Source organism: Pholcus phalangioides, unplaced genomic scaffold (assembly GCF_987345545.1).
Source record: "Pholcus phalangioides strain wild (caught in Gottingen) unplaced genomic scaffold, Ppha-v1.0 ptg000172l_1, whole genome shotgun sequence".
Taxonomy (NCBI): Eukaryota; Metazoa; Arthropoda; class Arachnida; order Araneae; family Pholcidae; genus Pholcus; species Pholcus phalangioides.
Window position 1 is genome coordinate 7,150,347 of NW_028301637.1, and position 27,510 is coordinate 7,177,856.

The 27,510-nt window shown below is 37.6% G+C and overlaps 1 protein-coding gene across 4 annotated transcripts in view; it reads left to right on the forward strand.

Moving 5' to 3' along the window:
* The first annotated feature begins 5,316 nt into the window (after positions 1-5,316).
* Positions 5,317-27,510, forward strand: part of LOC149063645 (pyruvate dehydrogenase E1 component subunit beta, mitochondrial-like) — a 39,625-nt gene continuing 17,431 nt past the window's right edge. Inside the window, exons 1-8 of one of the 4 annotated variants that reach the window (XM_089255917.1) lie at positions 5,317-5,475; positions 10,696-10,918; positions 11,846-11,893; positions 13,368-13,475; positions 13,693-13,755; positions 15,916-15,951; positions 18,993-19,100; positions 26,122-26,299. In XM_089255917.1, the coding sequence (XP_089112043.1) occupies positions 10,841-10,918; positions 11,846-11,893; positions 13,368-13,475; positions 13,693-13,755; positions 15,916-15,951; positions 18,993-19,100; positions 26,122-26,299 (619 nt within the window). In that variant the 5' untranslated portion in view covers positions 5,317-5,475; positions 10,696-10,840. Of the gene's footprint in view, positions 6,762-10,695; positions 10,919-11,845; positions 11,894-13,367; positions 13,476-13,692; positions 13,756-15,915; positions 15,952-18,992; positions 19,101-26,121; positions 26,300-27,510 lie in introns of those variants that run through there. The other 3 variants (XM_089255916.1, XM_089255918.1, XM_089255915.1) reach the window with 3 other exon arrangements.

Genomic DNA, 27,510 nt, shown 5'->3' on the forward strand with positions numbered 1-27,510 from the left:
AGACATAGCAAAAGCATTTGACCGTTGTGATTATGCTACATTGCTTTCCAAACTCATTGACTTAAATATGCCTCCGTATATGATCATATTCTTCTATCACTATCTTTTAGGTCGAACTTTTCAAGTAAAAATTCAAAATACACTTTCTTCAATAAAACAAATTCATGCCTCTGTGCCTCAGGGCAGTGTGTTGGGGCCACAACTGTTCCTGCTATACATTAATGACATACCTTGTCCCCAAAATGGCATAATATCTTTATTTGCAGACGACTGTGCAGTTTTGTGCAGCAGCAGGGATGCAAATCAGGCCTTCAATAATTTACAAGAAACCATGGATGAAATAGAATATTGGTGTGATCAATCTGCCATCCAACTGAATAGTGACAAATGCAAATTTTTATGGTTCACTAGACGTCGTAAAATACCGGACAGACGACTTCAAATTGGTACACAATCTTTAAGCCCTGTTAGACAAATAAAATACTTGGGCTGTATCCTCAACAAAAATCTATCTTTCTCTTCACACATTGATCATGTAATAAACAAATCTAATAGAATTATGGGTATGCTCAATCGCATCACATTTCCTCAGGCAAAACTTTCATTAAAGAACAAAATTATTCTTTTTAAATCCATAATAAGACCTACTCTACTCTATGCTTCGCCAGCTTGGGCGCATGCTTGTAAAACGAATATCAAAAAACTACAGACTATGCAGAACAAAATACTCAGAAGATTTGTTGGAGCCCCTTGGTTTGTTCGCGGAATAAACATCAGACAAGACTTGGACATACCTCACATATTCACATACATTAAGAAATTAAACAATGATCAATTCGAGCGAATGTTTAGTTCCCAATTCGAACATCTGAGGGAAATTGTTGACTATGATGCTGACTGCTTAAGGAAATATAGGAGGCCCAAACAAATTGGGCGCCTTACATGGGAGAATTTGTAAAGATGCTTTCTTCTACAAATCTCATTGTATACATACTATTTTAATACATAAATTCTCTCATTCAATTGTATATACTCACATTACTTACATTTTATGTATCTATCCACTTTTGACGTTTATTCGCATCTATTCGATTTGTATCTTCTCATTATTGAATTTTGTATATACACATATATTTCCCAATTGAACTTGCATATTGAACTTGACCTGCATATGATGTACATTTGAAAAAGGTGTAAAAAAAAAGAGCGAGAAGACTCTTTTTGAACTTTGGATTGTTTTCCTACATAAAATTTGTCAATAGTAAATCCCCATTAATTTCTGATGCACTGAGTTGAAACAGAACTTCATTACCTGTATTGCATTTTTGATGTTACAGCTGGGGTTTTTGCGTCACGACTCCCATGTGATGTTTTCCCCATTCCTCTTCGAATATATGTTGCTAGCTGCAGATTGTGTGACCTGCTTCTGTGAACTGTGATGACATTTGCCTGCTTCTGTGAACTGTGATGACATTTGCCTGCTTCTGTGAACTGTGATGACATTTGCCTGCTTCTGTGATGACATTTGCCTGCTTATAGCCAGACCATGACTTTTCACCAATTTGACCAGTTCTTTTTACATACACTACACATTCATGCAAACACATATCTATCTACAAACATGTACACATTTTCTTCTTCACAGGCCTTCTTGGCCAGTTTTTATGCCGGCAGTTGGCCCTCGCGGGCTGGGAATCGGCTTAAGGTTCAATTCTGGTCTGGTCTGGTAGATGCGCATTCAGACTGTTAGGTACACATATTTACACTCCCGGCACAACTCACTAGGTAATAAATTGCCCATGGCGATAGACCTGAGTTGTGCTCGGCTTGAAAATAAAAAGAAGATTTTTTTTGTCGTGATTTGTAAATAAGTGGCCGTTCAAGTAATACGTCAGCATCGATGGGAGGGGGGGGGGGTTTCCGATTTGCTGCCTGTTGATGACAAGGGCTCGATGGGAGTTTGGATAATGCTTACGTCATCAACCACCCTTTATGAAAATATGAAATATTTTTAATGGCATCTTATACTCGGTGCGCCAAAAACGAGAAAAACCTTTCGATAGTTTGTGGCACTTGAGGTGAACATTCCCCCCCCCCCCGCTATTGATAAGTGCCCTACAGAACAATATTTGTGATCTCTAAATGTTTCGCGGATCCAAGTGATCTGGAAATGTGTCCGGGCCGCTTAAGTGCGCTGGAAATGTGCCACGCATCACTCAAGTGATCCGTATATGCCGCGGATCAATTAAATAATCTGAGAATGTGCCGCGGATAACTTGAGTGATGTAGAACCGCAATGGAGGCCACTTAAATCAACACCTTCTGCTTTAGAAGGTATTGGCCTGGCCTTAGGTAAAGTTTTTGAAAGAATAGTAGCGGTTCGCATCAATAAATACACTGAAGAACACAAAGTCATTGGGCCTGAACAACACGGCTTCCGTAGTCAGCATTCTACAACGACCCAACTTCTTAGATTCATAGAGTGTCTAGACTCTAGAGAAAGCTTTTAATTCCAGAGACGCCGTAGCAATAGCCTATTTTGACCTCCAGAAATCTTTCGATAAAGTTTGGTACGAAGAGCTCGCATGAATATGCCATATAGTACAATTAAATTTGTGAGACATTATCTCTCCTCGTGGACATTCGAGTACAGATTAATGACAACCATCCTCGCAAGGAAGCGTCCTGGGCCCGATTCTCCACAACTTTCACGTAAACGATTTTCCGGTATCTCCTAAGGGTCTCACAGCATTTTATGCTGATGACAGTGCCCTCTGTGGGGTTGAAAAATCCCCATGCAAACTTGTGGGACAGGTTGACCCGGGGTGTCTACGAAGTCGGGTTCAACTAAATGCCGCAAAAACAGTTTTCATGTGGGTCACGAATAAATGAGACCTTACCGTTAATGCATACATCACAGTTCAGGGAACTCCCATCTTCCCTGTCAATCACAATAAGTACATTGGCATCATAATTGACAAGCGGCTAAGTTTCACCAAACAAACAGCTGAGGTCGTGCGCAACGTGACAATAGCCTCAATCATGCTGAGTACGATGAGTACTTATGGATGACAACGCCCGTCCTCACCGAGCAAACATCGTAAACCTTGAATCTGAGGATATAACCCGTATGGAATGGCCAGCATTCTCACCTGACTTGAATCCGATAGAGCATGTGTGTGACATGCTTGGCCGACGAGTTGCAGCCCGTCAACCACCTCCTACATGTGTACCGGAACTTCGGAGAGCATTGCTTGCTGAGTGGAGTGATCTTCCCCAAGATCAGATCGATAATTTGATACTCAGCATGCCTAGGCGTTGTACGGACTGTATTTCATCGCATGGGAGACATACAATATATTAACCATCATACCAACCATGTAATAGTAAGTTTTTGTAAAGGAGATATTTTTTACAATTGCTCCAGGGAGCAAAAATCGTAGTTTTTATGAATGGTATCATACGTACACCATCGTTTTTGTTCTTTATCTTTTGTTTAATAAATGGGCTTTATGAATAAGTAACGTTTGTTTTGTTTCTGAACCTTTATTTGCCGGAGCTGGCATTATCCTCAATTTATGGACATGAGAGTAGTATTGTTATTGTCGCCATCAAATTGTGCTAGGCGCACAAGGTTTCGCCACACTCCTATGCTTTTATTCCAGTCATGACTTATACGCACTAATGCTTAGTTATTTGAGAAGGGGGTTTGTTGAGCTTTTATTTCGCAGTGGAACCCCGGCTCGCACTAATCAAGGCCTAAGGTTGAATAATTACACCGTTGTGGTCCTGTTGTTGTCTGTGACGAGACATTTTAACGGGAAGTCAACGCGACTCGAAGTTGGGAACCACAGTAAACCAACTTCAGCTGACTACCACTTTGGCGACGGTGGGGGGTTTTCCGACATCCCGACATTCTTACAAAAATGTCCCGTTATTAAAACGAAGCCTTCGTAAGTTTTAACTCTTTTTCGAAATCAAGGATAAAAACTTTCCTCACTTATAATTTACAGTATTTTATGGAAAAAAACACTGAAATAACAAATACCCATCACCAGGCCGGTCATTTGAGGAGGGAATCGGGAGGCGGCTATATTTATCATGTTTAACTTTTTCTCATGAATTATACTTTAATCCAAGATATACAGAAGACTGGATGTCACTGTGATTTACTATAGCGCTTCGTTTCCCGCCAATTTTCTCTCTAGAAATGATTTCTTTTTCTTTTAGAGATGATGATAAATAATTTCTGTCGTTAATGCCGAAAAATTTCTTTCATCAATTCTGGAATTATTTCTTTTATTAATGTTGGAATTATTTCTTTTATTAATGTTGGAATTATTTCTTTTATTAATGTTGGAATTATTTCTTTTATTAATGTTGGAATTATTTCTTTTATTAATGTTGGAATTATTTCTTTTATTAATGTTGGAATTATTTCTTTTATTAATGTTGGAATTATTTCTTTCATTGATTCTGAAATTATATCCCATTAATTCTAGAATTATCTCTTTCATTAATTTTGGAATTATCACTTCATTAATGCTGAAATTATCTCTTTCATTAATTCTAGAATATTTTTCTTCATTCATTCTGGAATTATCTCATCGATGCTGGCGAAATTATTTCTTTCATTTATTGTTTTAAATTCCTGTGGATGCCGTAAGAAAATAACGGGGGATTGTGTGTTTTCATCGAGTCTTTTTCTTTTTTTTTTTCAAGCCGAGTACAACTCAGGTCTATCGCCATGGGCAATTTACTACCTAGTGAGTTGTGCCGGAAGTGTAAGTTTGTGTACCTAACAGTCTGCGTGCGTATCTAGTATTGTGTATGGTTTTTAGTGCTGCCATCTATATCTCAGAAGTGGAGTGAAGTGTAATGACTGAATATTTGTACTGTTTGTAGGACTGTTGCTCCCTGTGGCGAGACTTTTTAACGGGGCGATCGGCTCGCATTTGCGCTTTGAAGTTTTGAACCACACAGAAAGTTTTCTGTGGTTCCCAACTTTCACGAGTCACGTGATCTTCCGACGAATGTTTGGGGACACCGTTCTCAACACTGCCAAGGCGAAGACCTCAGGCGTCATACTCCCTCCAGTAATATAAGCTCGATGATTTGTCGTCTTCAGTAACCTTCTTGGATATAATTGGCAGTTACCTGTATTTTTCTGAAAAAAATATGGTCAAATTAGTGAACGCTGATTGAAAGGAAAAACTTGGCGAAGAAATCGAAACCTGAAATTTCCGATGAAAATTTCCTCTACTCGGAGTGGCAACGAAATGTTTCGAGCAGACGTAAATATACATTCGAAGGGGGACAGAGTGGCGGGGTGATCGGCTGCTTCTTCGTAATCCGGTTTCCGCGTCGACTTTTGTAGCGCTAGTTTGTTTTTTGCGTTTGTGTTAGAAAAAGGATAATCTTTCCTTTCTGTAATTTTCTTTCCCCTCCTTCCCTTTCTTCATATTGTTCGTCACGGTAATTTTTTCGTTGTTTTTTTGGTTATTTATTTAATCCTCGTTTTATCGTCGAGACGGCGGATTTGGTATGTAGTTCCAACTCTCTTATAGCTAACTTGAGTGATAACAATATCGACATGGAAATTAATAATGATGCTCCCTCTAATGGTTTTGCGAACCCTAATAGGGCTCTGCCTGTCAACACGTGGTCTTCAAATATTAGTGATGTAGACTTATTAGCCTGTGCGTGTAATGAAATTAAATGCTTCACTGTCAAGCTGTCGGGTGCTCAAGCTATTCCGAGATCTCGACCGAGGGACTTGAAAAAAAGCTTATTAAATTATTTTTCAGACACCTCCCAGATCTTAGACGTCCGTTTCACTCGTGGTAATGAACTCATAATTGCGACCTCTTCACAAAAAGCGGCGACCGAAGCCTTATCGATACCTAGGATCCTAGATATTCCAGTCAAAGCTATTTTGCTTACTGATAACATTACCTCGAAATTCCTCCTGCGGAATATTCCTACCTCTGAAACTCTTGCGGACTTGGCCGAGGAAATTCGCGAAAATAACATCACCCTTTTGAGTCTAAGAAGATTTGCAAGAAATGGTGAAGCGTCCACGTCAGTGCTTGCTACTATTTTGGGAGTGAATTTACCTTCAGTTCTCAAAATATGGTTCACCATACATAGACCGAACCTTTTCATTGACCGGCCATTTCAATGCTCCAGGTGCTTCAAATTGAATCATCGACAAGTCCATTGTCGGGCCTCTGGTCCAGTCTGTCGATCCTGTGGGGGTGCTCATAGCTCCTCAGATTGTTCAAATCCTAGATCATGTGTCAACTGTGCTGGTGATCATGATCCAATGGACAAATCATGTGTGTCGTATATCTTTGAATGTAAAGTGCTCGAATTTAAGGCAAATAATCATGTCACTCTTCAAGAGGCCAGGGTTGCGTGTCGTCCTAACCATCCTCAATCATATGCTAGTAAAGCTAGTATGTCCACGATTCCTGTTGACTTGGCATCTTTGAAATTAGAAATTCACAGTTTAATCCAGAGTGAGATCACAAAGATCAAAGAAGCTTTGTTGAATGAAATGTCAATTCAACTACAAGAAACAGTCTCGAACTGTTTGTCTGCTCTTATGCCTGATGTAATCAAGACTGTTATTGACTCTCTCCGTCCCACGGTGGACGACAGGACGTTGCCGAGAAAAAAAAATAAAAATGATCCATCCTCTTCCTATTCCTCGAGTCTTCTGACAGGCGGAGCTCTAGGGGGTTTTTATCCTCCCAAAGGTAATACCTAATTAGTTTTCTTATTCATATGCATGCCACTTTTTTTTTATTGCCTTTTGTTGTCAGAATTCCAAGCTGGTCCTGCCTTTATTTTTATTTTTCATGTCTTTAAGTCAAAGATTAAATATTTTGCAGTGGAACTGTCGTGGCATTCGTTCCAAATTTAATTTATTTCGTAATATTATTCATCAATTTGACATCATTTGCATCCAGGAAAGTTGGCTCAATTCTAATTACCAATCCTTTTTTATTCCGGGTTTCCATATATACCGTTCTGATAGAACATATTCTTCCGGTGGTGGTTTAATTACAGCTATCAGGTCCGATTTTTCATCTCAACTCATTTGGGACACTAATGATGTATCTTTTGAAATTCTCTGTGTTAAAATTTTTATAAATAATCATCCATTATGCCTTGCAAATATTTACCGTCCTGATGGCCCTTTTGACATTGATCCTTTGAACCACGTGATATCTTTGACTTGCGATTATATTATGTTGGGTGACTTTAATTCTAAAAATGTGAACTTTTGTGGCAATGTAAATTCTTCAGCTGGTATTGCCCTTCACAACTGGTATCTTCAAAATAATATTTGCTTCACCATTCCTACCTGCCCTACTTACTATAGTGCCAATACCAACTCATTTTTAGATTTTTGTTTCAGCTCCCCAAATGTTCATCGGACTCTAACCTGGTCTCCGACTGACAGTCTTCTGAACAGTGACCACCTTCCAATCAAGCTTTCTATTCCGATAAACTGTAATACTTCATCAATGGTTCGTCATTCCCATTGGCCTTCAATTATCTCGGACTTGGAAAATATCCCATCGTCCGATAATTTTGACGACTTGTATACTTTTTTACGCTCTTCTATTTCAAAGCACACTTCGCTTAAACCTCGTAAAAAATTCCCTCGTATCAAAATGGATAGGGATGGTCGATCTCTTCTCATTGAAAAAAAACGTAACTTTCGAAAGTTCCGTTCTTCGCCATCTAATTCAAACTGGATCTTGTACAAACAGAGTGCTGCTAAATTTCGTCGTCATCTGCGTACTCTTCGTCTTAAACTTCTGGCTTTTGAAGTTAAGCCCCATTCTCCCCCTTCAGCTGTTTATTCTATTTTGAGGCGAAACCGGTATGTGGCTTCGAAATCTTTTGATACTTCCCGACTAGTTTTTTCCATTGCTCACAGAGACTTCACGGGTCCAGAGGACCAGATTTCAATTCTAAAAAATTTTCATTTTCCAAACATTTCCCTCCCTCCTCCGAATCAATTCACTGGTCCCCACCATTGTTTTCAACAATGTCTAGATGCGGATTTCTCTTTTCAGGAACTTCGCAGAGCCATAAGATCCGGAAAATCTACTGCACCTGGTCCTGATCACATTCCTCTTCACGCTTTTAAATATCTCCCTGCTAAAGGCTTGGAATTTTTGCCCGCCTTCAATAGGATTTGGGCTTCTGCCATAATTCCATACTCTTTCAAAGAGGGTAAAATTATTTTTATTCAAAAACCTGGCAAATCCCCATCGCATCCGAGTTCTTTTCGCCCTATCACATTGATCAATTCCATAAACAAAATTTTCGAACGCATTATTCTGTTTCGTCTTAATTGGATTTGCCTACGGTTCAAAATTTTTCCGCACTGTTTCTACGGCTTCCGTCCAAAAACCTCTGCCGAGGCCTGTCTCAGAGATATTGTTTCTTATACCTCAGATGCCTTCCGCCAATCTAAGACCTGTTATCTTCTTGCTTTTGATATCAATAAAGCATATGATTCAACCCAACACTCTTTTTTGTTACATAAACTGGCGAGAATGGGTTTGAATGGTCGCTTTTTACTTTGGTTATCTAATTATTTGGGTGGACGGGATCATTTCATTCACTGGCGTGGTTGCCCATCCAATAAGTTTTCACCTTGTTCAGGATTATTACAGGGCTCAACATTGTCTCCTATCTTATTTTCTCTCTTCACTCTTGATATTGTCACCTACTTACCGCCCGACATTAAACTTTTTGTGTATGCAGATGATATTTTCATCATGTATAAATCTAACTGTGAAGCCTATATGGAAGCTCGTATGATGTCTGCAATTAATTGTATCCTAAGGTGGGCGGAGGACAGTGGTCTGTCCATCTCGCTTTCGAAATCTCGTTTTACGATTTTATCTCGGAATCCCACTTCATATGTTCCGAATTTCCAAATCAATGGAAATAGTATCCCGTTTGATCCCTACCTTAAAGTCCTAGGTATTTATTTAGACCGTTCTTTAATCTGGAAAAAACAAATTAATCATCTCAGATCTCGTTGCACTTTCACTCTCAATATTTGTCGTTCTCTTCATCATTTTTCCAGAAATATTCCTTGTTCTATTGTGAAACCTATTTTCATTAACATCATTTCAGCTCTTTTAGGATATGGTTCCATAGTATGGTTAAATGCAGCTAAAACTAACCGTTCGAAATTGGATACTATGTATCATTCTGCAATGAGAGCTACCTTGGGCCTACCACTTTCTACTAGAATACTCAAGATGCGTACCATTTTAGCACTCCCCACTCTGGAGGAAATTCTTCTTCTTAGAAATGGTATTGCATGTATTCAGGCTGCTGCTTCTCCTACTCAAGGCTGTGCTGATAACTTCAATTCAATTTTTTCACATATTGCTCCCAAACTGAAAATCAGACTTTCCCAATTTTTCAGTTTCCTTAATTTCTCGTTCTCCCAAACTCTCAGACCAATCTACTCTTTCTATCCTTGGATTTCGAACAAAATTTCGGTTGTCACTGATGACCTGGATTTTCAACAACATAGACATAAGAATATAATCAACATCCTCTTTCAAAATTTCTTGAAATCTTTAGACCGTTCAACGATCATCATCGCTACTGATGCGTCTAAAAATTCTAATGTTGTCTGCGGTGCTTTTTGTCCCTCTACGAATAGTATGAGAGCATGGTGGATTCACTCTCACTCCTCTATATTTACAGGAGAAGCTCTAGCTATCACTATGGGCTTGAGATCATTTATCCCCACCAGGGGCCAACCCGTGGTCCTTTTTTCGGATGCTAAATCAGTTCTTCATGCGATTAATGAATTCTCCAGTCACTCTCCCACAGTCATCCACCTCCTTTATTCCCAACTTCTAATGGTTTGTTCTTATACCTGCCATATCTCTTTAATTTGGGTCCCTGCACATTCTGGGATACATTTGAACGAGTCTATTGACAGTTATGTTCGTTCGCTTTCCTCCTCTCCCAGTCCTTACGTCACGCCGGCTCTTTATCCAGAGGACCTACGATCTATGTTACGACTCTCATTTCGTCAATATACATCTGATTCGCTTAATTCCACTATTCCTGATTTTCAAATTTTCTTCAACTGTTGTAATCAGATTTCTCATCTCTTCTCTAATTCAAAATTTGAACGCCTCTTTTACAAGTTAATCTGTGATAGAGCGCCTCTTAATGCTTACTTGTTTTTCATCAAAAAAGTTAACAGCCCTCTCTGTTCACACTGCCAACTTCCGGAAACTGCGACCCATTTTCTTTTCAACTGCTCCCGCTTCATGCGTCATCGCATTCCATCCTTTTTTGCGTCCTCTCCTCCCATTAAATCTTGGCCTACCTTCATGGCGTCCAACCTCCGTATATCGATTGGTCATTTCGAAAAATTCATTTCGTTAAGTAAAAGATTTATTTAACATTTCTTTCTGGTTTTGAGGTCCTTTCCAACCTAAACACACACTCATCCTGGGACTACATCTCATAACTCACAAAAGTGATCTAGCATCGTCCCCTAGATCTGAAGATTTTCTTTTTCATATCATCCCATTTCCATTCTTTTTGTTTTTGTAGTAATCTACTACTGTTGTTGTTTTGAATTTTCATTTTTCTTTATTTTATTACCTACCTCACATTTCTCTCTCCCAGCCAGGGAATGGTCTCTGCAGCCGATAGCCCTGCTTAATTCAACTGTAACTGTAACTGTACATTCGAAGGGCATATCATCTACTTTTTATCCAAATATTTTCTGCTTCCACCAAAACATTCGGAACAAATAACAATTAAGCAGACGATGGACATCATGAGGAGCCTTTTGAACACAGGACTGAAAAGAGCTCTTCTTCAACGCCATTTTAAAAATCATAGCAAGGTGAGATTTTTTTTTTTTTTAAATCGTAGCAAATGCCTCTAGAGATCATTACATGTTTGTACACAATCTTCACTGAGATCGCGCTAATCCCATTTACCCTGATCAGGACCGTGGGCAATCGGCACACCCGGCTGCAGCCCTTGGGGGGCTGTGCCGTCTTAACGCATGGGCCCACCCGGGGGCCTCAAAAGGAGATGGGTCTCACAAAAATGAGAAGTGGTTGAAATTTTCGAAAATTTTCCAGGTAGGGCCTCAAAAACATCGCTTGGCCCGGGGGCTCATGATACTCTTAAGACGGCTCTGCCTGGGGCCTCTCAAGTGCATGGGGAGCCCTTAAAGGCCGATTTATTGGTTTGCTACCCTTTTTCCATTTTAGTCTAAATTTCTTGACCACTTTGGTTACTTTCATGTTCACACAACTATAGGTCACTCTTTTGGTACCTCACTAACCTGATGTTTGTCTCTCTATGCCACTCTTTTGGTCACTCCCATGCTCACACATTATAGGCCACTCTTTTTGGTGGATCACTGACCTGGTTCTTCACTCCATCACTCTTTTGGTCACTCTCTGACCTGATCCTTCACTCTCAGTTTCACTTTTGGTCACTCCCTGCTCACACATACGCTTTAGGTTGCTCATTAACTTTGTTCCTTATTTTCTGGCCGGAGCCACTGGAGGAAAAAAATTCTCTACCCATTCTGGATCTGTTTATGGCACCACTTGTCTATGTTTTTTTGTTGACAAAGCGTTTTTTTACTCTTTTAAGTTGGATTTGGCGTACCTCTTGGAGTGGCTTTATTTTTTTTAGCTATTTGGGTTAACGGGGCTTTAGTATAAACTTTACATCACAAGGTCTTATATTTCTGTGTCGTTATTTATTAAAAATTATTGTTTAAGTTAATATATTTTTTCTCATATACTTTTAGATATTGAAAAATCAACAGTTCTCATCTACAGCTGTAAACTGTGCGCAGGTTTGTGATGCTTTCAATATTAATCATTGTGTTAATTCATTGATAATTGCTTTCAGAGGCATGGGTTATTATTTTGACTCTTTTTTTTAAATCACTACTTATTGAATATGGAAAATGTGTCCATCTTTGGAGGTGACAACTGGAGGCGTATTTATGAGGAATGGGAGGGGGAGAGGGCTTAGCGGACTATAGCTCAGGATGGCAAGTTTGGAAGGGCAGCAATTTTCAGAAAAGACTGGTGAAGAACAAGGGCTAGACCCCTGAAATCCTGCGAACTGCATGGCCACAGAAGTCGCCAGCTGTAGAGAGCCAATTTTTAGGTTTTGTTTTAAGGGCGAATATTTGTGAATGAAAATGTTACTATGCAATAGAGCAATAAGGGCAACAAGGTTAAATAATTGCGGGGTGGTGATATAACATCAGTCCATTTAGCACCAAACTCAGTAGAGCTGCACTGAATATGACGGAACACTGAACTCTTTTCCTACAAAAATGGACTTGTCCATTGACTAGTGCCATCACAACAGCCACAATTGCTCAAGCTTCATTCAGTTTGTTCACGTTTGCCAAACATAGTTTTGTTTTCTGTGCTGAATTGGTTAATTTTTGTGTATTGCAGTCAATTTTATTTTTGTTTTCAATTGATGTGTGTTTTTGTGAAATATTCGTTTTTATTTAATAATGATAATGTCAGACGATTAAAAAAACAACCTGGAGTATTTTATTAGAAGAGAAAGTTGCAGTTTGGTTGCAAGTTTTGATTTATGTTTCAGTTGTAATTGTCAAAATAAAATGCTTGATATGCTTTACTTATTCAATATACATACTTTCACATTATTAGTTTCCCATCAAATTCTGCAGATGATGGTCAAGAGACCCTCATTCACATTTTCCGGGTCACTCTTTATGTTATTCATATGCATGTTATGCTCTTTAGGTTACTCTTTTGCTCACTAACATACTCACAAACTTTCCAGGTCACATGTTTGGTCACACACTGACCAAGTCTATTGCTCTCTGGGCAAAGGCAGATTTATTGTGGGCTGTACAAATTCGCAGGCTTTCTCCCATTCTACCAGTTTTCTTGGTAATTTTTTCCTCAAATATGCCGCCCCGGGCTATAGCTCGCTAAGCCCCTCTGTGAATATGTCACTGCATGTACATACAGTCACAAAATATTGATGTAACTAGATGCCCTTAACAGAACAAAACTGGTCTAGGTTTCAAAAATATATTGTGCTAATTTTAAACCAGATGTATGAAAAACAAATGTAAAAAATTGCTACAGTGCTTTCAAGATCTCAGAAAATATTATTGCAGAGAGATTTATCATAGTAAAGGATCACGTTCTTTCCAGAGGAGTTCATTATTGCGATTTATTTATCCCATTTTTGTTAGAATATATTCATGTATATAATATTTAAGATAAAAATACTTTTACGTATAACTTTTTCTCTTTATGTCTCTTTTTTAGCTCACAGTAAGAGATGCTCTTAATGCTGCAATGGATGAGGAAATGGAAAGAGATGAAAGAGTCTTTATTCTTGGGGAAGAAGTTGCTATGTATGATGGAGCTTACAAAGTAAGCAATGAGAAATAAATTGTTTTAATTATTTAAAAACAAATTCCATTGTTGTATATTTCTGCATTTTTTCAAGTCAAGTTATTTATTTAGTAATTGCTGTAGGTTTTTCTTTCCTCTTAAATTCATCAAAACTGTCTTATTGCTCTCAAAACTTTTAGTATTATTCCAGAGGTGTCATTGGCTCCATTTTTTTTAACTTGAGCTATTTTTGCAGATTTCAAGAGGCTTATGGAAAAAATATGGCGACAAAAGAGTGATCGATACCCCTATTACAGAGGTCAGTACTGTATGATTATTATTTGATGTGTTTCGCAAAAAAAAAAAAAAAATTCACAATATACAAACATCTGCAGCTGACCATATTACATTGAAATGAAAGTGGGTCATCAAGCGAACACTGATTTTGTCCTTCAGTAGGTTAGTTCCCACAATCCAGGTAAAACCACCATCACAACCTAGTCTTGTCTTTTTTTTATTTTTGTCATACAGTGTTATTTCCTTGACAGTTGAATTTCTTTTTTCTCATTCGAAATGGATTGATGTGTAATGAAAATATGTCATGTATATTTTCCTTGTTTTCTAAAATTACAGTGTAGATGTATGGGACATACAGACATGGGACTTCCAAGATACAAATTGTATATAGTATTAGTTGAGCCTATATTAAAGTGTTATTTGGTTGTTTAATCCCCTCCCCTTCAGAAAAGAAAGGATGAAAACCCCTTCCTTGAGAAACCCCTTCCTGCTTGCACTTGTAGTACATAGTAAATAGCCGCTGTGGTGGTCGATTGGTCATAGTGACGGACTCACGAGGATCTGTGTTCAAACCCCAAAGTCGTCGCAGTGGTGATCGGCTGAAGTTGGTTTTCTGTGGTTCCTAATTTCAAGTCGCAAATGCGAGCCGATCTCTCCTTTAAAAAGCCTTGCCGAGAGAGCAACAGCCCCACAACGGTACAGTTATTCATTCATTACACTTCACTCACTATAAGGTAGGAAAAATTTATAGTTTAAAAAAATTCATTGCAGATAGCAGAACTATACATAATAAGCATTACACAGAAACAAACGTCATGGAAAGTTCACTTATATGTACACACACATTCCAACATGTACCAATTCGTTAGAAGTTCCATAGAGGAATATGGACAAGGTGCATGTCTGGTTTAGTAGTAGTAGTACATAGTTAATATGGACGTTTCTTAATCCTACTTGTTAGCTTATCATTGGCTTACTTACCTATTCTTACTACTACTTAACCCTACATGCATCTCGTACACATTCTACTAAATTTCTAATGAACCGGTGCATGCAGGACTGTGGTATGTGTGTGGCTCTAATACATTTATGTTGCCTGAGGTGTGCTTTTTTATGTTCTTGCTGGCTCTGCCATCTAGTTTCTATTTTTCGTAATGAAGATGGTAAATGTTTGAATTCCCATGCTTCTCTTTCTACTACTACAGTTTCTTACTGCCACAATAATACCCTGACTTACAACACTCTGCATCTACGTCCTAAAAATGATTATTTTTTTTAATTAGATGCACTTTGAGAGAATCGTGAATCCTTTTGATGTTGCGTTCTTTGAATGGAAATGTTTCCTTATCAAATTGCATCAAAAATATGAGGCTATATGGAAAAATAGAGAAAATCTACACATTTACCCCCTTTCGCCCTTCTCTTCCTCCTCAAGAGAATGGGAAATTTTGCCTTGATTTTTTCTTTTTTGACTCATGCCATTAAGTCTTAATTAATGATGACACATACATTTGGGTAGTACTATAGTTTACCTACTTTTCATACTTTATTCTTAGAGATAGGTGTAGTTTACTGTGGGATATTTTTTAGGAATGAAATCATATCCAGCCTTAGCAGTCTATAAGATATATTTTTATTTGAAAATCGATAATGAGCTATATATATGGATGTAAAACAGGACTAGAGCTAAATTAGGAAAAATAGATGTTTTTGGAGTCAAGCATTTTTTTTTATCCCTGCAAAAACCATCCCAAAATGTTTTTCCTACATCATTGTCATCATACAAACATAAATTCCAAAAAAATTGTGTTTTAATAAGACTTGTAGCCACACGCTGTTTGGAACGTAATTTATTTAAGGCCAGCATAAATTACATCGGAGAGATAACAGTGCCTACTACAATACAAAAAAACATGGTGTGGATGCCATGACAATAACCTCCTCATTCGAACAACTCTTAAACACTACTGCCACGAGAGTGGATTTCGGACGCCACCTATAATTCCTGATAACAGTCAACCTTTACTGTTAGAGACTAAAATTTATTGATCACACTTAGGAAATTTTACATGCCAGTAATAACTTTATAGTCATCCTGGTGCATTGGGTTCACCAAGCTCTGATCTACCATGAAATAAATTCTCTGTAAACTTCAACTTCTAATGTTTTTTTTTCTATGCAGATGGGGTTTGCAGGAATCGCTGTTGGTGCAGCTATGGTGAGTGAATTTTTTTTAATGTAATAATAGTGAGGTATCTCTATTCTCCAGAAACATTATTAGTGTTAAACAGTGTTATTCTGACCAGAAGATGCCAAGTTTGATTGACCTTTGGTTGGACGCAGTCCAAATCCTAACATGCTCAGGCCCAACTCAGGGATTAAGAATTAAAATTTTTTGCTTAGGCTCAAAGGAAAGCTTATCAATTTAAACTCTTCATTCAAACAAGGTTATATTTGTAGTTTTAAGTGACTTTTTTTATTTCCTTGCAAATTTAAACAAAATTTTAGGTTCTCTCTGCAGTGGCGGATCATGATTTTGGGAGGCCCCAGGCGCAACCTGATCTGGAGGCCCCCTATCAGGGGCGGATTAAAGGTAGGGGCTGTCACCCCCCCCCCCTCCCCGAGAGCAGAAAAATTAAATGGAAAAATGTTCTCTACGTTTTTGACAGAATAACAAACCAAGAAAATAAATTTGCTTAAAAAAGGGGGAAAATTCAGAATTTTTTCCAAAAAAAATCAGAACCGTCCTGAAAAATTGAACACATGGTCACAACCACCGCCCCCACCCACAAATTTGCGTTTATCCACCACTGCACCCTTTTGGCCCTAATAAGAACGAGATGGTTCACTAAAATGAACAATATTATGAAAATCATAACTTTTTTTTTATTTTTGCATCACCAAAACCATAAACACAATAATAAGATAAGGAAATATAATGATATTCTCTGGTACTAGATGAAAAATAATCACACTCCCATTAAAAAAAAAAATCACAGTAAAATTCTGCATCATATTTTTAGTAATCTAAGATGTCCGTCCTGGTGCCTTCAGCCACACGGCAAAAATGGAGATCCGTCATAGTTTTAGTAATTTAATATTACTGATTAATAAAGATTTGATAATATCTCAAATATAATATATTTGATTTGATATAAAGATACTGATAATATTTAATAGAAAAACATTTCTTCAATAGAGGGAATAGAGGGAAGAAATTATATCAGAGTAAATATAAGAATTATATTTTTAATGGAAGAAATTAGTTCAGAATGAATTAAATTTAATGAAAGAAATTATTTCAGAATGAGTTTATTCTATTTTATTTTTACTATTATTATATTAATTATTATTATTTTCTCTTTCAGCCACCTCGTTGGGCACTCTGCCTGTTGTGGCCTTTGCCTTTGTATTATTTGTATTCAGAGTGAATAAAAATCTTCTATATTATGCTCCAAGGGCGTAGCCAGGGGGGGGGGGGGACTTGGGGGTCTGGTCCCCCCCCCCCCCCCCCGAAATGTGAGAAAATGACCGAAAAAAGGGAAAAAGATGGCCAAATCCATTGTTCTGTCACTTTGGCCCCCCCCCGAAATGAAAGTGGTCCCCCCCCCCGAACGAAATTTCTGGCTACGCCCCTGTTATGCTTCCCCCCCCCCCGTTTCGTTTAATAACGAAAAATGCCACAGTATAACATTGTGGCCCGCGTACTTTATAAAATGTTTCAATATGGCCTGCTATGCCTCAAAGGTTGAAGACCCCTGCAGTAGACTCTCGCTAATCCGGTACGTATTAGACCACGGTGTGCCAGATTTTACCGAAATTGCTGGATTAACTTTGAAGAAACCCATTGAAATAATATATGAAATTTCGTGCAAAGACATAGTCAGGACTTGATCAGCAATTAAGAAATATTAGAACGTGTTAAGGAGTTAGGGCATCAGGAGAAAAGTGACACCACACCACATAAATATCCTGGACTACTGGACGTGCTGGATTAGAGCACGACCGAATTCTCGAGAGACTACTGTAGTTGAATTGAAATGCTCAAATAAAAATTTATCAGATAATTTATATATTTTTAGTTTTGCTTACCGTTATTTTTGGAGATTCTGCAATCTAAATCCTAAAGGAAATCTTGAGGATCGGCATGAAAATTTTTTTCATTACAATAACACACATTACAATTACATTAACAATAAACACTTTTCGGTCTGACACAAAGATGTTGTCTACCCAAGCCTCCTTGACCAATCCAAAAATGTAGCTCTTTTTTTAGAAAGAAGGAAAAGAAACCCCCTTGATTTTTTTCAGCTGGGGAGGGAGTGTTTAAAAGAGAAACAGAAAAATCACGTGATTCAGAATGCATGTCATTCAGCATTCATTTCAAACCCCAAATTTTTTTTTATTCATATGGTCGTATGGTTCCAGTCATAGATTGCAAATGTATATGTTGTTTGAACCAGCTTATAGTATTTCATTCAAACAAGTGGGAGACAAAATCACAATAAGAGCTCTACTACATTCATTTTAAATAGTACGAGTGTCTCTTCCTGTCGATGTCGCCGCTTGCCGATAGCCATCTTGCCATCCATTATACTGTATACAAAAGCTTACACCAAAGCTGTCGTATTATCGGCGCCCATAAAAACATTTAATATCACATTAGCACATCTGTTTATGCCTTCACTCCAATTTTCATTTCGGACAGACATTAGGACCTGCTGTTCTCACCCCTCCTCCTGCTTGTGCCCTTAGGGAAATACTGTTTGAAAATGACCCTCCCTGAATGATCGCTTTACAATGTCTCTTCATTCTTTGTCGGGGAAGAACTGGCCCTTGAGAGCTGCGTCTTGTAAATTGTTCTTTTCTTTCAGTTCCCATTTTTCTTCCCTTTATACGTACAGTATACATAAAAAAAAAAAAAATTGCGGTTAAAAAAAAAAAAGGAGAGCAGATACTGTACTTAGTTCAAGAGATTTGTTGATGCGCATGTAAATTCATATGTAGGATGAAGCACACAACTATTTGGAGGCCCCCCCCCGCTCTGCCGAGGCCCCAGGCGCGCGCCTCATGCGCCTGTGCGGTAATCCGCCACTGTCTCTCTGTAAACTCCACCCTTTAGTACCAAAAATGGATGCTCTATCTCACAGATTAGATGCACCAATCAAAGGTTGATATTGATATTTTGACACACTTATTGAATATTTTTGTTAAATTTATTTAACTGAAGTATTTTTTTTTCTGTCCGATTTCTTTCAGGCTGGCTTGAGGCCAATTTGTGAATTCATGACATTCAATTTTTCGATGCAAGCAATAGATCATGTCATAAATTCGGCAGCTAAAACTTTCTACATGTCTGCTGGAAAGGTAATGAAGCAATGGTAATATGTACATCCTTTTTTGATTTGAAACTTTCTTCATGTATGGTTGTACCGTAGTTCAGAATTCTGATGCCTCTAAGTAGTTTTAGTCTCCTTTGCATGCAAAGTTGAAAGTTGAATTTAATGTTGGCAGCCCTCCACCCGTTTTAGTCTATTTTGTTTTTGATCAGCCATTCCCCAAACTTTCTGCCTTGTGCTGAAGCCCGTTTAACACAAATCCCCTCCTATATTCATATATCTGCCCGTGTAATTTACAGGGTGATTAATAAATAATTATGCAGTTTCGAGATGCCGTAAAACAGTAACAGTATTGAATCAACTTTGACTACAACTGTGATCTTTTAGAAAGATGAACTCATAAAATGAGTTTGTGTGCCGCTACTGAGAAAAGTGATGTAAGAAATACAGTGTGTGCAAATTGAATAGTCTGTCATAATAGCAGCATCTTCAGTGGAGAAAATATCTTACATTCTTGTTTTTTTCGTGAAAAAACTGTCATGTGAGGTTCTTTTCTGGATATGTTAAGTCTTTGGTTGATGCTACGGTTGCAGGAAGATGATGGAAACTTTATAATTGGATTGAAAATGTCATAGCATCATGGGCGGAGATGTGGGGGGCCCCCCCAGCATCAAAAGTGGAGTCAACTGATCTAATAATTATATCAGTTGACATCATCGTCGTGTCCCCCCCCCCCCAGCAATAATGAACGTGCCCCCTAGACTTCCAGGTCTATCTCTGCCTGTGCATAGCATAACAGTTACAAAGTCAATTTTTCTTAATGCCATGATGTGGAACGCCTTCTCTTCTGAAAACACTGTCATTTTAATTGAGTAGTCACGTGTTATGTGCATTATCATCTATATTGCTTCCCTCTGTAACTGGAGACAACATTATGATTACATCTACCAAATGAAGCACAGGTATAGTCCATGTCTTCTATGTGACTGTTTCACAGCATCTGGAAACTATATAGAGTAGGCACTGCTAATTAGCATCATGGATAATATTATCGTTCAGGTTTTGCTATTGTTTTTGCAAAGTATGGAACGAACCAATATCACAATATGGGGAAAATTTGCTTATAGCTATCAAGACTCGGGTTTGTGTTATCATTTTTTTTTTCAAAAGTTTTTCTTCTTGGTTCAACCTTAGCTTCAAAATAATCAGACTCATTTTTTCCTATAAGTTACCATTATCAACCTGCAAGACTATGTAGGAGGTCAAAGGCTTCTTTATTGACAAAAATTTCTGTATTCAGTTCATAATGTCCTAACTGGGCCGTAATAAGCACCATAATCTATATACGTGTAGCACTGCTTTTGCAATCGCTTTCCGATAGTAAAAGGAACGTGGTAGCCCAGGTCGATAAAATACTTGCCTATAGTACCAAAGGATGTTAAGAGGTGTCATGAGTTCGATACCCGGATCGTCCTTGTCAGAAAACTTTCCTGACACAGGGGTAAAACAAAAACGGCAACATGACCACAGAAAAAATTGCTACTGCAGGGAGTCCCCCATCGAGAAATTAGAGCACCAACCTCTAGATGAGTATTAAAAAAAACAAGCCTGCCATTCGGAATCGGCAATAAATTGTAGGTCCCGGTCTAATTAGCCCTCGTGTGCAGAAAATGACAGTGGTGCGACCAAAATGATTAAATGATCCGATAGTAAAGGACTGTGTGAGGTAAAAAATTCCTTTCTTCAGTTCATGATTAGTTTCTTTTATCTGACTACATTCACAGTTCCTCAGCAGGAAGATTTTCACAAGGGCTCCATCAAATGTACACTGAAGAGCCAAAAAACTGGTACACCTGCCTAATATCGTGTAGGGCCCCCGCGAGCACGCAGAAGTGCCGCAACACGATGTGGCATGGACTCGACTAATGTCTGAAGTAGTGCTGGAGGTAATTGACACCATGAATCCTGCAGGGCTGTCCATAAATCCGTAGGAGTAAGAGGGGGTGGAGATCTCTTCTGAACAGCACGTTGCAAGGCATCCCAGATATGTTCAATAATGTTCATGTCTGGGGATTTAGGTGGCCAGCGGAAGTGTCTAAAGTCAGAAGAGTGTTCCTGGAGCCACTAGCAATTCTGGACGTGTGGGGTGTCGCATTGTCCTGCTGAAATTGTGCAAGTCCGTCGGAATGCACAATGGACATGAATGGGTGCAAGTGATCAGACAGGGTGCTTACGTACCTGTCACCTGTCAGAGTCGTATCTAGACATATCAGGGGTCCCATATCACATCAACTGCACACGCCCCATACCATCACAGAGCCTCCACCAGCTTGAACAGTCCCCTGTTGACATGTAAGGTCCATGGATTCATGAGGTTGTCTCCATACCCGTACATGTCCATCAGCTCGAAGCAATTGGAACCGAGACTCGTCAGACCAGGCAACGTGTTTCCAGTCCTCAACAGTCCAATGTCTGTGTTGTTGGGCCCAGGCGAGGCGTAAAGCTTTGTGTCGTGCAGTCATCAAGGGTACACGAGTGGGCCTTCGGCTCCGAAAGCCCATATCGATGATGTTTCGTTGAATGGTTCGCACACTGACACTTGTTGATAGCCCAGCATTGAAATCTGCAGCAATTTGCGGAAGGGTTGCACGTCTGTCACGTTTAATGATTCTCGTCAGTCGTCGTTGGTCCCGTTCTTGCATGATCTTTTTCCGGCCGCAGCGATGTCATAGATTTAATTTTTTACCGGATTCCCGATATTCACGGTACACTCGTAAAATAGTCGTACGTGAAAATCCAAATTTCATCGCTACCTCGGAGATGCTATGTCCCATCTCTCGTGCGCCGACTATAACACCACGTTCAAACTCACTTAAATCTCGATAACCTGCCATTGTAGCAGCAGTAACCGATCTAACAACTTTACCAGACACTTGTTGTGTTATATAGACCGACCGCAGTGCCTTACTCTGATTCGTTCCATATCTCTTTATTTGCATACGCATGCCTGTGCCAGTTTTTTTTGGCTCTTCAGTTTACCTTAGACTATAAAAAGTATTGTTATTCATAATACACATTAGGCAGTTGCATTCTAGCACCTTGCTATTTCTAAATTAAAAAAAAAGATTTTAGCTCAAAGGGGAATCCGTTTTAAAAAATTGAAAAAAAAAAAAAAAAACAACCAAAAAACATGATTATGTGGGAAAGAAAAACAAAGTAGTCCCATTGCCATATGTCTCATTTGACCAAACGCAACAACTATGGTTATCATACTTAGAACCAGGATTTTTTTTCAGGGAACTTTCTGGGAGGTGTTTTAAGATGGTTTCTACGAGGAAGTGCCTCTAGGAAAAACGTGATTTATTACATAAAATTTAGTAATAAAATTTTGGAAAAAATTGTATGTGAAGATGAATATACCTACATCATTTGGGCTGAATAAATATAAATGACGCAAATTATTTCTTCCCCATTTTTTTTTTGAAAATTTTTAAAAATAAATATTTGCTGACATTTATGTTTTTAATGAATTTTTTTTGGTTTAAAAAATACAAAAAACCTTTTGAAAATCCTAAGAAATGAATGCTCGGGTCTGAAAGGGTCTCGAATCATCCTGTATTTTCTTGAATCTCAAAATTCAAGATATAAAATTTTTAATTGCCATAATGCTCTGCCTATAATCTGTGATGGCATATAATATGAACATGCAAATTTCTGATTGTTCATTTGATCACCAATAAAAAAAACCTTAAGGAATGGAAGAGATCATTGGTCATCTCTTTTTTTTTACAACATTACTGTATAAATTATGCATTGCACATCCTGAATTAGAGTTGGATTCAATGCATTACACGTATCATATTGAAGTATTTTGTATTTTTTTTGTTTTTTTTTTACATTCTAAGAGTTTTTTGCGCACGATTAATAACTTCTATTCGTATTTTCACAGAGCATGTGAGTATTGATTGTATGTGTGAGCTGTGCTCTATGGTAATGGAGGTTATGTTAGCATGTATATCAACTAATACACGAAAACATTTGTTAACCAAATCCATATACTTTACCCATGGCTGGGGAAAAAAAAATCCTTTATAATGAAAGGGTTTTTCCAAAATGGGTTCAAAAAACCCATGAACTACCATTTACGTTTTTTACTATATTTGATGACCTAAGTAATTTTTTTCTCTTCAGAATCTATTTTCTTAGAAAGTGAAGATTTACTAGTAAAAGCCATATTAAACAGCGTGAAATCATGTAAAATATATCAGCACAACCAGCAAACTGACATCAAAGTTGCCAAGCATTAATTAAAATTTCAAGCCAAAATTTCACTGAAAAGTATCCAGAAAGTGGCTGAAATATTAACACTTCTAGTGTGCACAGTTTGAAAGAAAAATTACAACGATTGGTGTCCTTACAGGGGTTTTATTCCAATGGGATGAATGAGAAAAATGGTGTCTGATTGTATCTGATGACAACAGTTAAACTGGAGTTCTAAACACATTATTTAAATAGGCTTTTTGCCAGAACATTTTTATTTGGCCATAAAACAGGGGTGACCGTTAAAAAAGGTTCTACTATACTATGAATCTGTTCTATGGAAATGCTCACTACAGCATCTACCTTCAATCTGTGAACTTCCATGACGGCACCATGCAATGATTTTCCAGTTGATGGCCTAAACCCAGCTCCCAGGGCACTTTTCTTCTTTGGTGGATGTGTGGATTGTTTAAATTTGTTTGATCCAACAATAAATTATCTTTAATGATGGTTCAGTCTCCACAAACTTACTTCAATTAAACTTTGATCTTTCATTTTTTATAGATAAAAATGTTTGTTTTTTTTCACTCAAGGCACTTATAATCATTAGGGATATGTAAATTTTGCAAAAAAAAAAAAAAAAATTTAAAATCATGAATTTCGCATTTATTTGCAAAAAAATCAGGTCAGAAAATTCATATTTGTTCACAAAAAAATTTTTTTTTTCACAAAAAATAAAAATTAAAAAAAAAATATATTTAAAAAAATTGCATATCATAGGCCCTTGGCTAAAATGATTTTTCTGAGGCCCCCCTCTTCCCCTGCCTTGCTAGAAATGCTTACTCTCGATAATTTTAACCAGATCTCATTTTCATGAGGCCCCTCTGCACTTGAGGTTTCTGGGCCATGCTCGGCCGGACCCATGCATTAAAACGACACTGATTGGATACCATGTGTAAAGTCAATTTATTTCCACTCTTTTCTGTTGCTGTGTCTTCAGCAAAATACTATACCGTTCATCAATTCTAACATACAGATAAACGGGACTCTACTGTAGAGTCCCGTTTATCTGACCTTCCGTATTATCCGATGTCCCACCTCAAAAAAAAAAGAAAAAAACAGATCAACCATCAACTATTGAGCTTTCAGAATTTCACATAACGACGGAGTTAAGGCTTTAGAAACTGCAATTAAATACATTGAGCAACAAGAAGCTACAGGAATCGACATAATGATGCTGCAAAGATGGCTAAATTTGGCATCGAAGAAACGTCAGGAAAGCAGATTACGATTTAAAAATTTTTTTAAATCATCACAAAACTGAACTTTTTTAAGTACTATATTTAACTTCAAAATATTCTTTAACTTTAAGTTCATTTTCTCACTTAATTTTTTCTGTCGTTTTGCTGTAAACATGATTATTAGGTTCGTAATATGCAAAATTATAACATAGTTTGACGTTTAATAGTCTTCTCCTTAACACCTCCTCATTATCCGACGTTCTGCTGGTCGGTTTATGTCGTATAAGCGAGACTCTACTGTACTCATTTGTCAATTTTTTTTCTCTCGTAAAAATGCCCTTGAAATTTGAACCTGAAAGATTTCAAATCTACTAAATTACTCCACAAAACATGTGCAAATGGAAAGTTTGATCCTTTCAAATTGTCGATTAGCATAATTTTCCTACAGAACTTGGAAACGAAAGTGAAATGAACCCGTATTTCAGGAGCTAGAATTTCATTGTCAAAACTTATTTTTAAGAAACTTATGCTGGAGTAATCGTCTTCATATTTATTGAGAAAAGCAGCAATATATGATATTCGCTCAGATGAACAACACCTTTGAACCACTAATTCTGCCTGGTTACTATAGGCATCGGGAAGAATTTTGCTGCCAGTAATAGCCTACTTATGCAGTGATAATTTTTTTTTATTTTTGGTAGCTTAAATAAGCACGGCTCATTTTTCTTGAGTGCAAAAAAAGTTATCTTCGTCTTGACCACAACAGAATTTAATTCTTTGAATTCTTTAATGAATGCGTTACCCACAAGATTCACTTTATGCGCCCAGCACTGGTAGTGCATGCCTGGTTCAGCAGCAACAGCATTGGTAGTGCAAAATGTTGCCACCAAGAAGTGTTTTTAATCATTTGAAGCACGCAGTCATGTAACGCACTGATACTAGATCCTTTATTTTCGTATTTAGTTTCATATTCTTTTAAGGTGTCAATTATAGCTCGAAATTTCGCAAAAAAGTAGTAAAAATTCTAATTTTTGCATTTATTCATAAAAATTGGCAAATTTCACATTTATCGAAGTTATTTCGTAAATACGAAATTTACATATCCCTAATAATCATCCATTTCCGAAGTTACTGCTACAATCCAAACATAGAACAACAGCAAAATATAAACCACAAAATTCTTTTGTGCTCAAACTTGTTTTGACATGTTTTGAAGAGTGATAATTGGTTGTAATAATCTGAAAGTGATCGTGCTGCTATCTCATAGAGAGTTACCTTACTTATCAAAAGACCCTAGCATATAGAAATTTGATTATTATATATATAATCATTCTGAAGAATGCACATTTCATTGCAGTGATATTTATTAATTTATCAAAAAAAAGTCAAACTATAAATGGTGGTAGTATTGTTTTTGAAACTTCACAATTATTCTTGAAATGAAAAAAAATCAAGTTTTGTATTTCATCCTCTTAATAATCTGCTTCTTTTTTTTAAATTCTGAATAAAATTTGTAATGTGTTAGTCACTAATTATCTAGATCCACAGATAAATGTGCCAATAGTCTTTCGAGGCCCAAATGGAGCAGCATCAGGTGTCGCTGCTCAACATTCTCAATGTTTTGCTTCATGGTACTCAAATTGTCCTGGTCTCAAAGTTGTTTCTCCTTATAACTCTGAAGATGCAAAGGGACTTTTAAAAAGTGCGATAAGAGATCCTGACCCAGGTAAGTCAAAAATATTTAACGTGTGATTTCATCAATTACTCTCTTTGTTGTTTCGACCTTGAGGTGAAAATTTCATTGATTAATGAAATTTGATTTCATTAATCTTTGGTTAATACAAGTTTAAAAAACTGTAACAAACAGGTGTCTCATATACACTTATTAGGACCCTGCAAAGAACTAGGACATCTGACCACCCTAGTTCAGGTAGGGATTTTTTTTGGTAGGGATTGTCTTTGTGCATGGGGTGTAACAGGGTTACTGCTGCCAGTTGTCATTGTACCAGATCACTATTAAATATTCTAGTCTGTGAGTAAATGTAAGATCATATTTTTTCCAAACATTGAATTAAGTTTGTTCTCTGATCTTCCCAGATATTATCAATCAATTCTACCCAGACAGTATCAAATCAATTTTTCTTTAACTTATTTAACTTCATTTTGTTACAATTTTTTATTGTCTAATTAGCCAAATTGTTGAATCAGTGAAAAGTCAGCAGGGAATTTGGGGTATCATAGCAGTGTAATTCCATTTTCCCCATAATCATAATAATAATCATCATCATCAACCATTTTCAATCCACTGCTGGATGAGGGTCTAAATTTTTTGATTTTGCTCTGTCTAATGCTTTAGCCATCTAGTCCAGCCACCACATTTAACACCATGAGGGTACCAATCTATAATATTTGTGGTCCATTTGTTGTCCTGTCTTCTTATGTACTGCCCATTTCCATTTTAGACGTTTAATTCTTTCCATGATATCATATACCTTTGTGTGGTTCCTTATCCCAGTGATTCATTTTCTGTCTCTTCTTGTGATGCCTAACATACATCTTTCCATGCTCTTTTGTGTTGTTTGTAGCCTTTGTATTGTCTTGCTTGTGAGTGCCTTGTTTATCTCCATACGTCAGTGCTGGTAGCACACACTGGTTAAACACTTTTCTTTTCAGGCATAATGACATGTGACTTTTCAGAATTACACAGTTTTTGCCAAAAGTGCTCCATCCAATCCTGATCCTTCTGTTTATTCCATTAATGATTCTGCTGTCCATGGTAATTTCTTGTCCCTGCTACACATAGCTTTCTACTTCTTTTATCTCTGTGTTGCAGAACCACTTGAATACTTGCCGTTGCCGGTTCTTGTATCGTTTCTTCTAGTTTGTCTGGATTACTGCTGATAATAACAATGTTGTTGGCAAAACGTAAATGGCTGA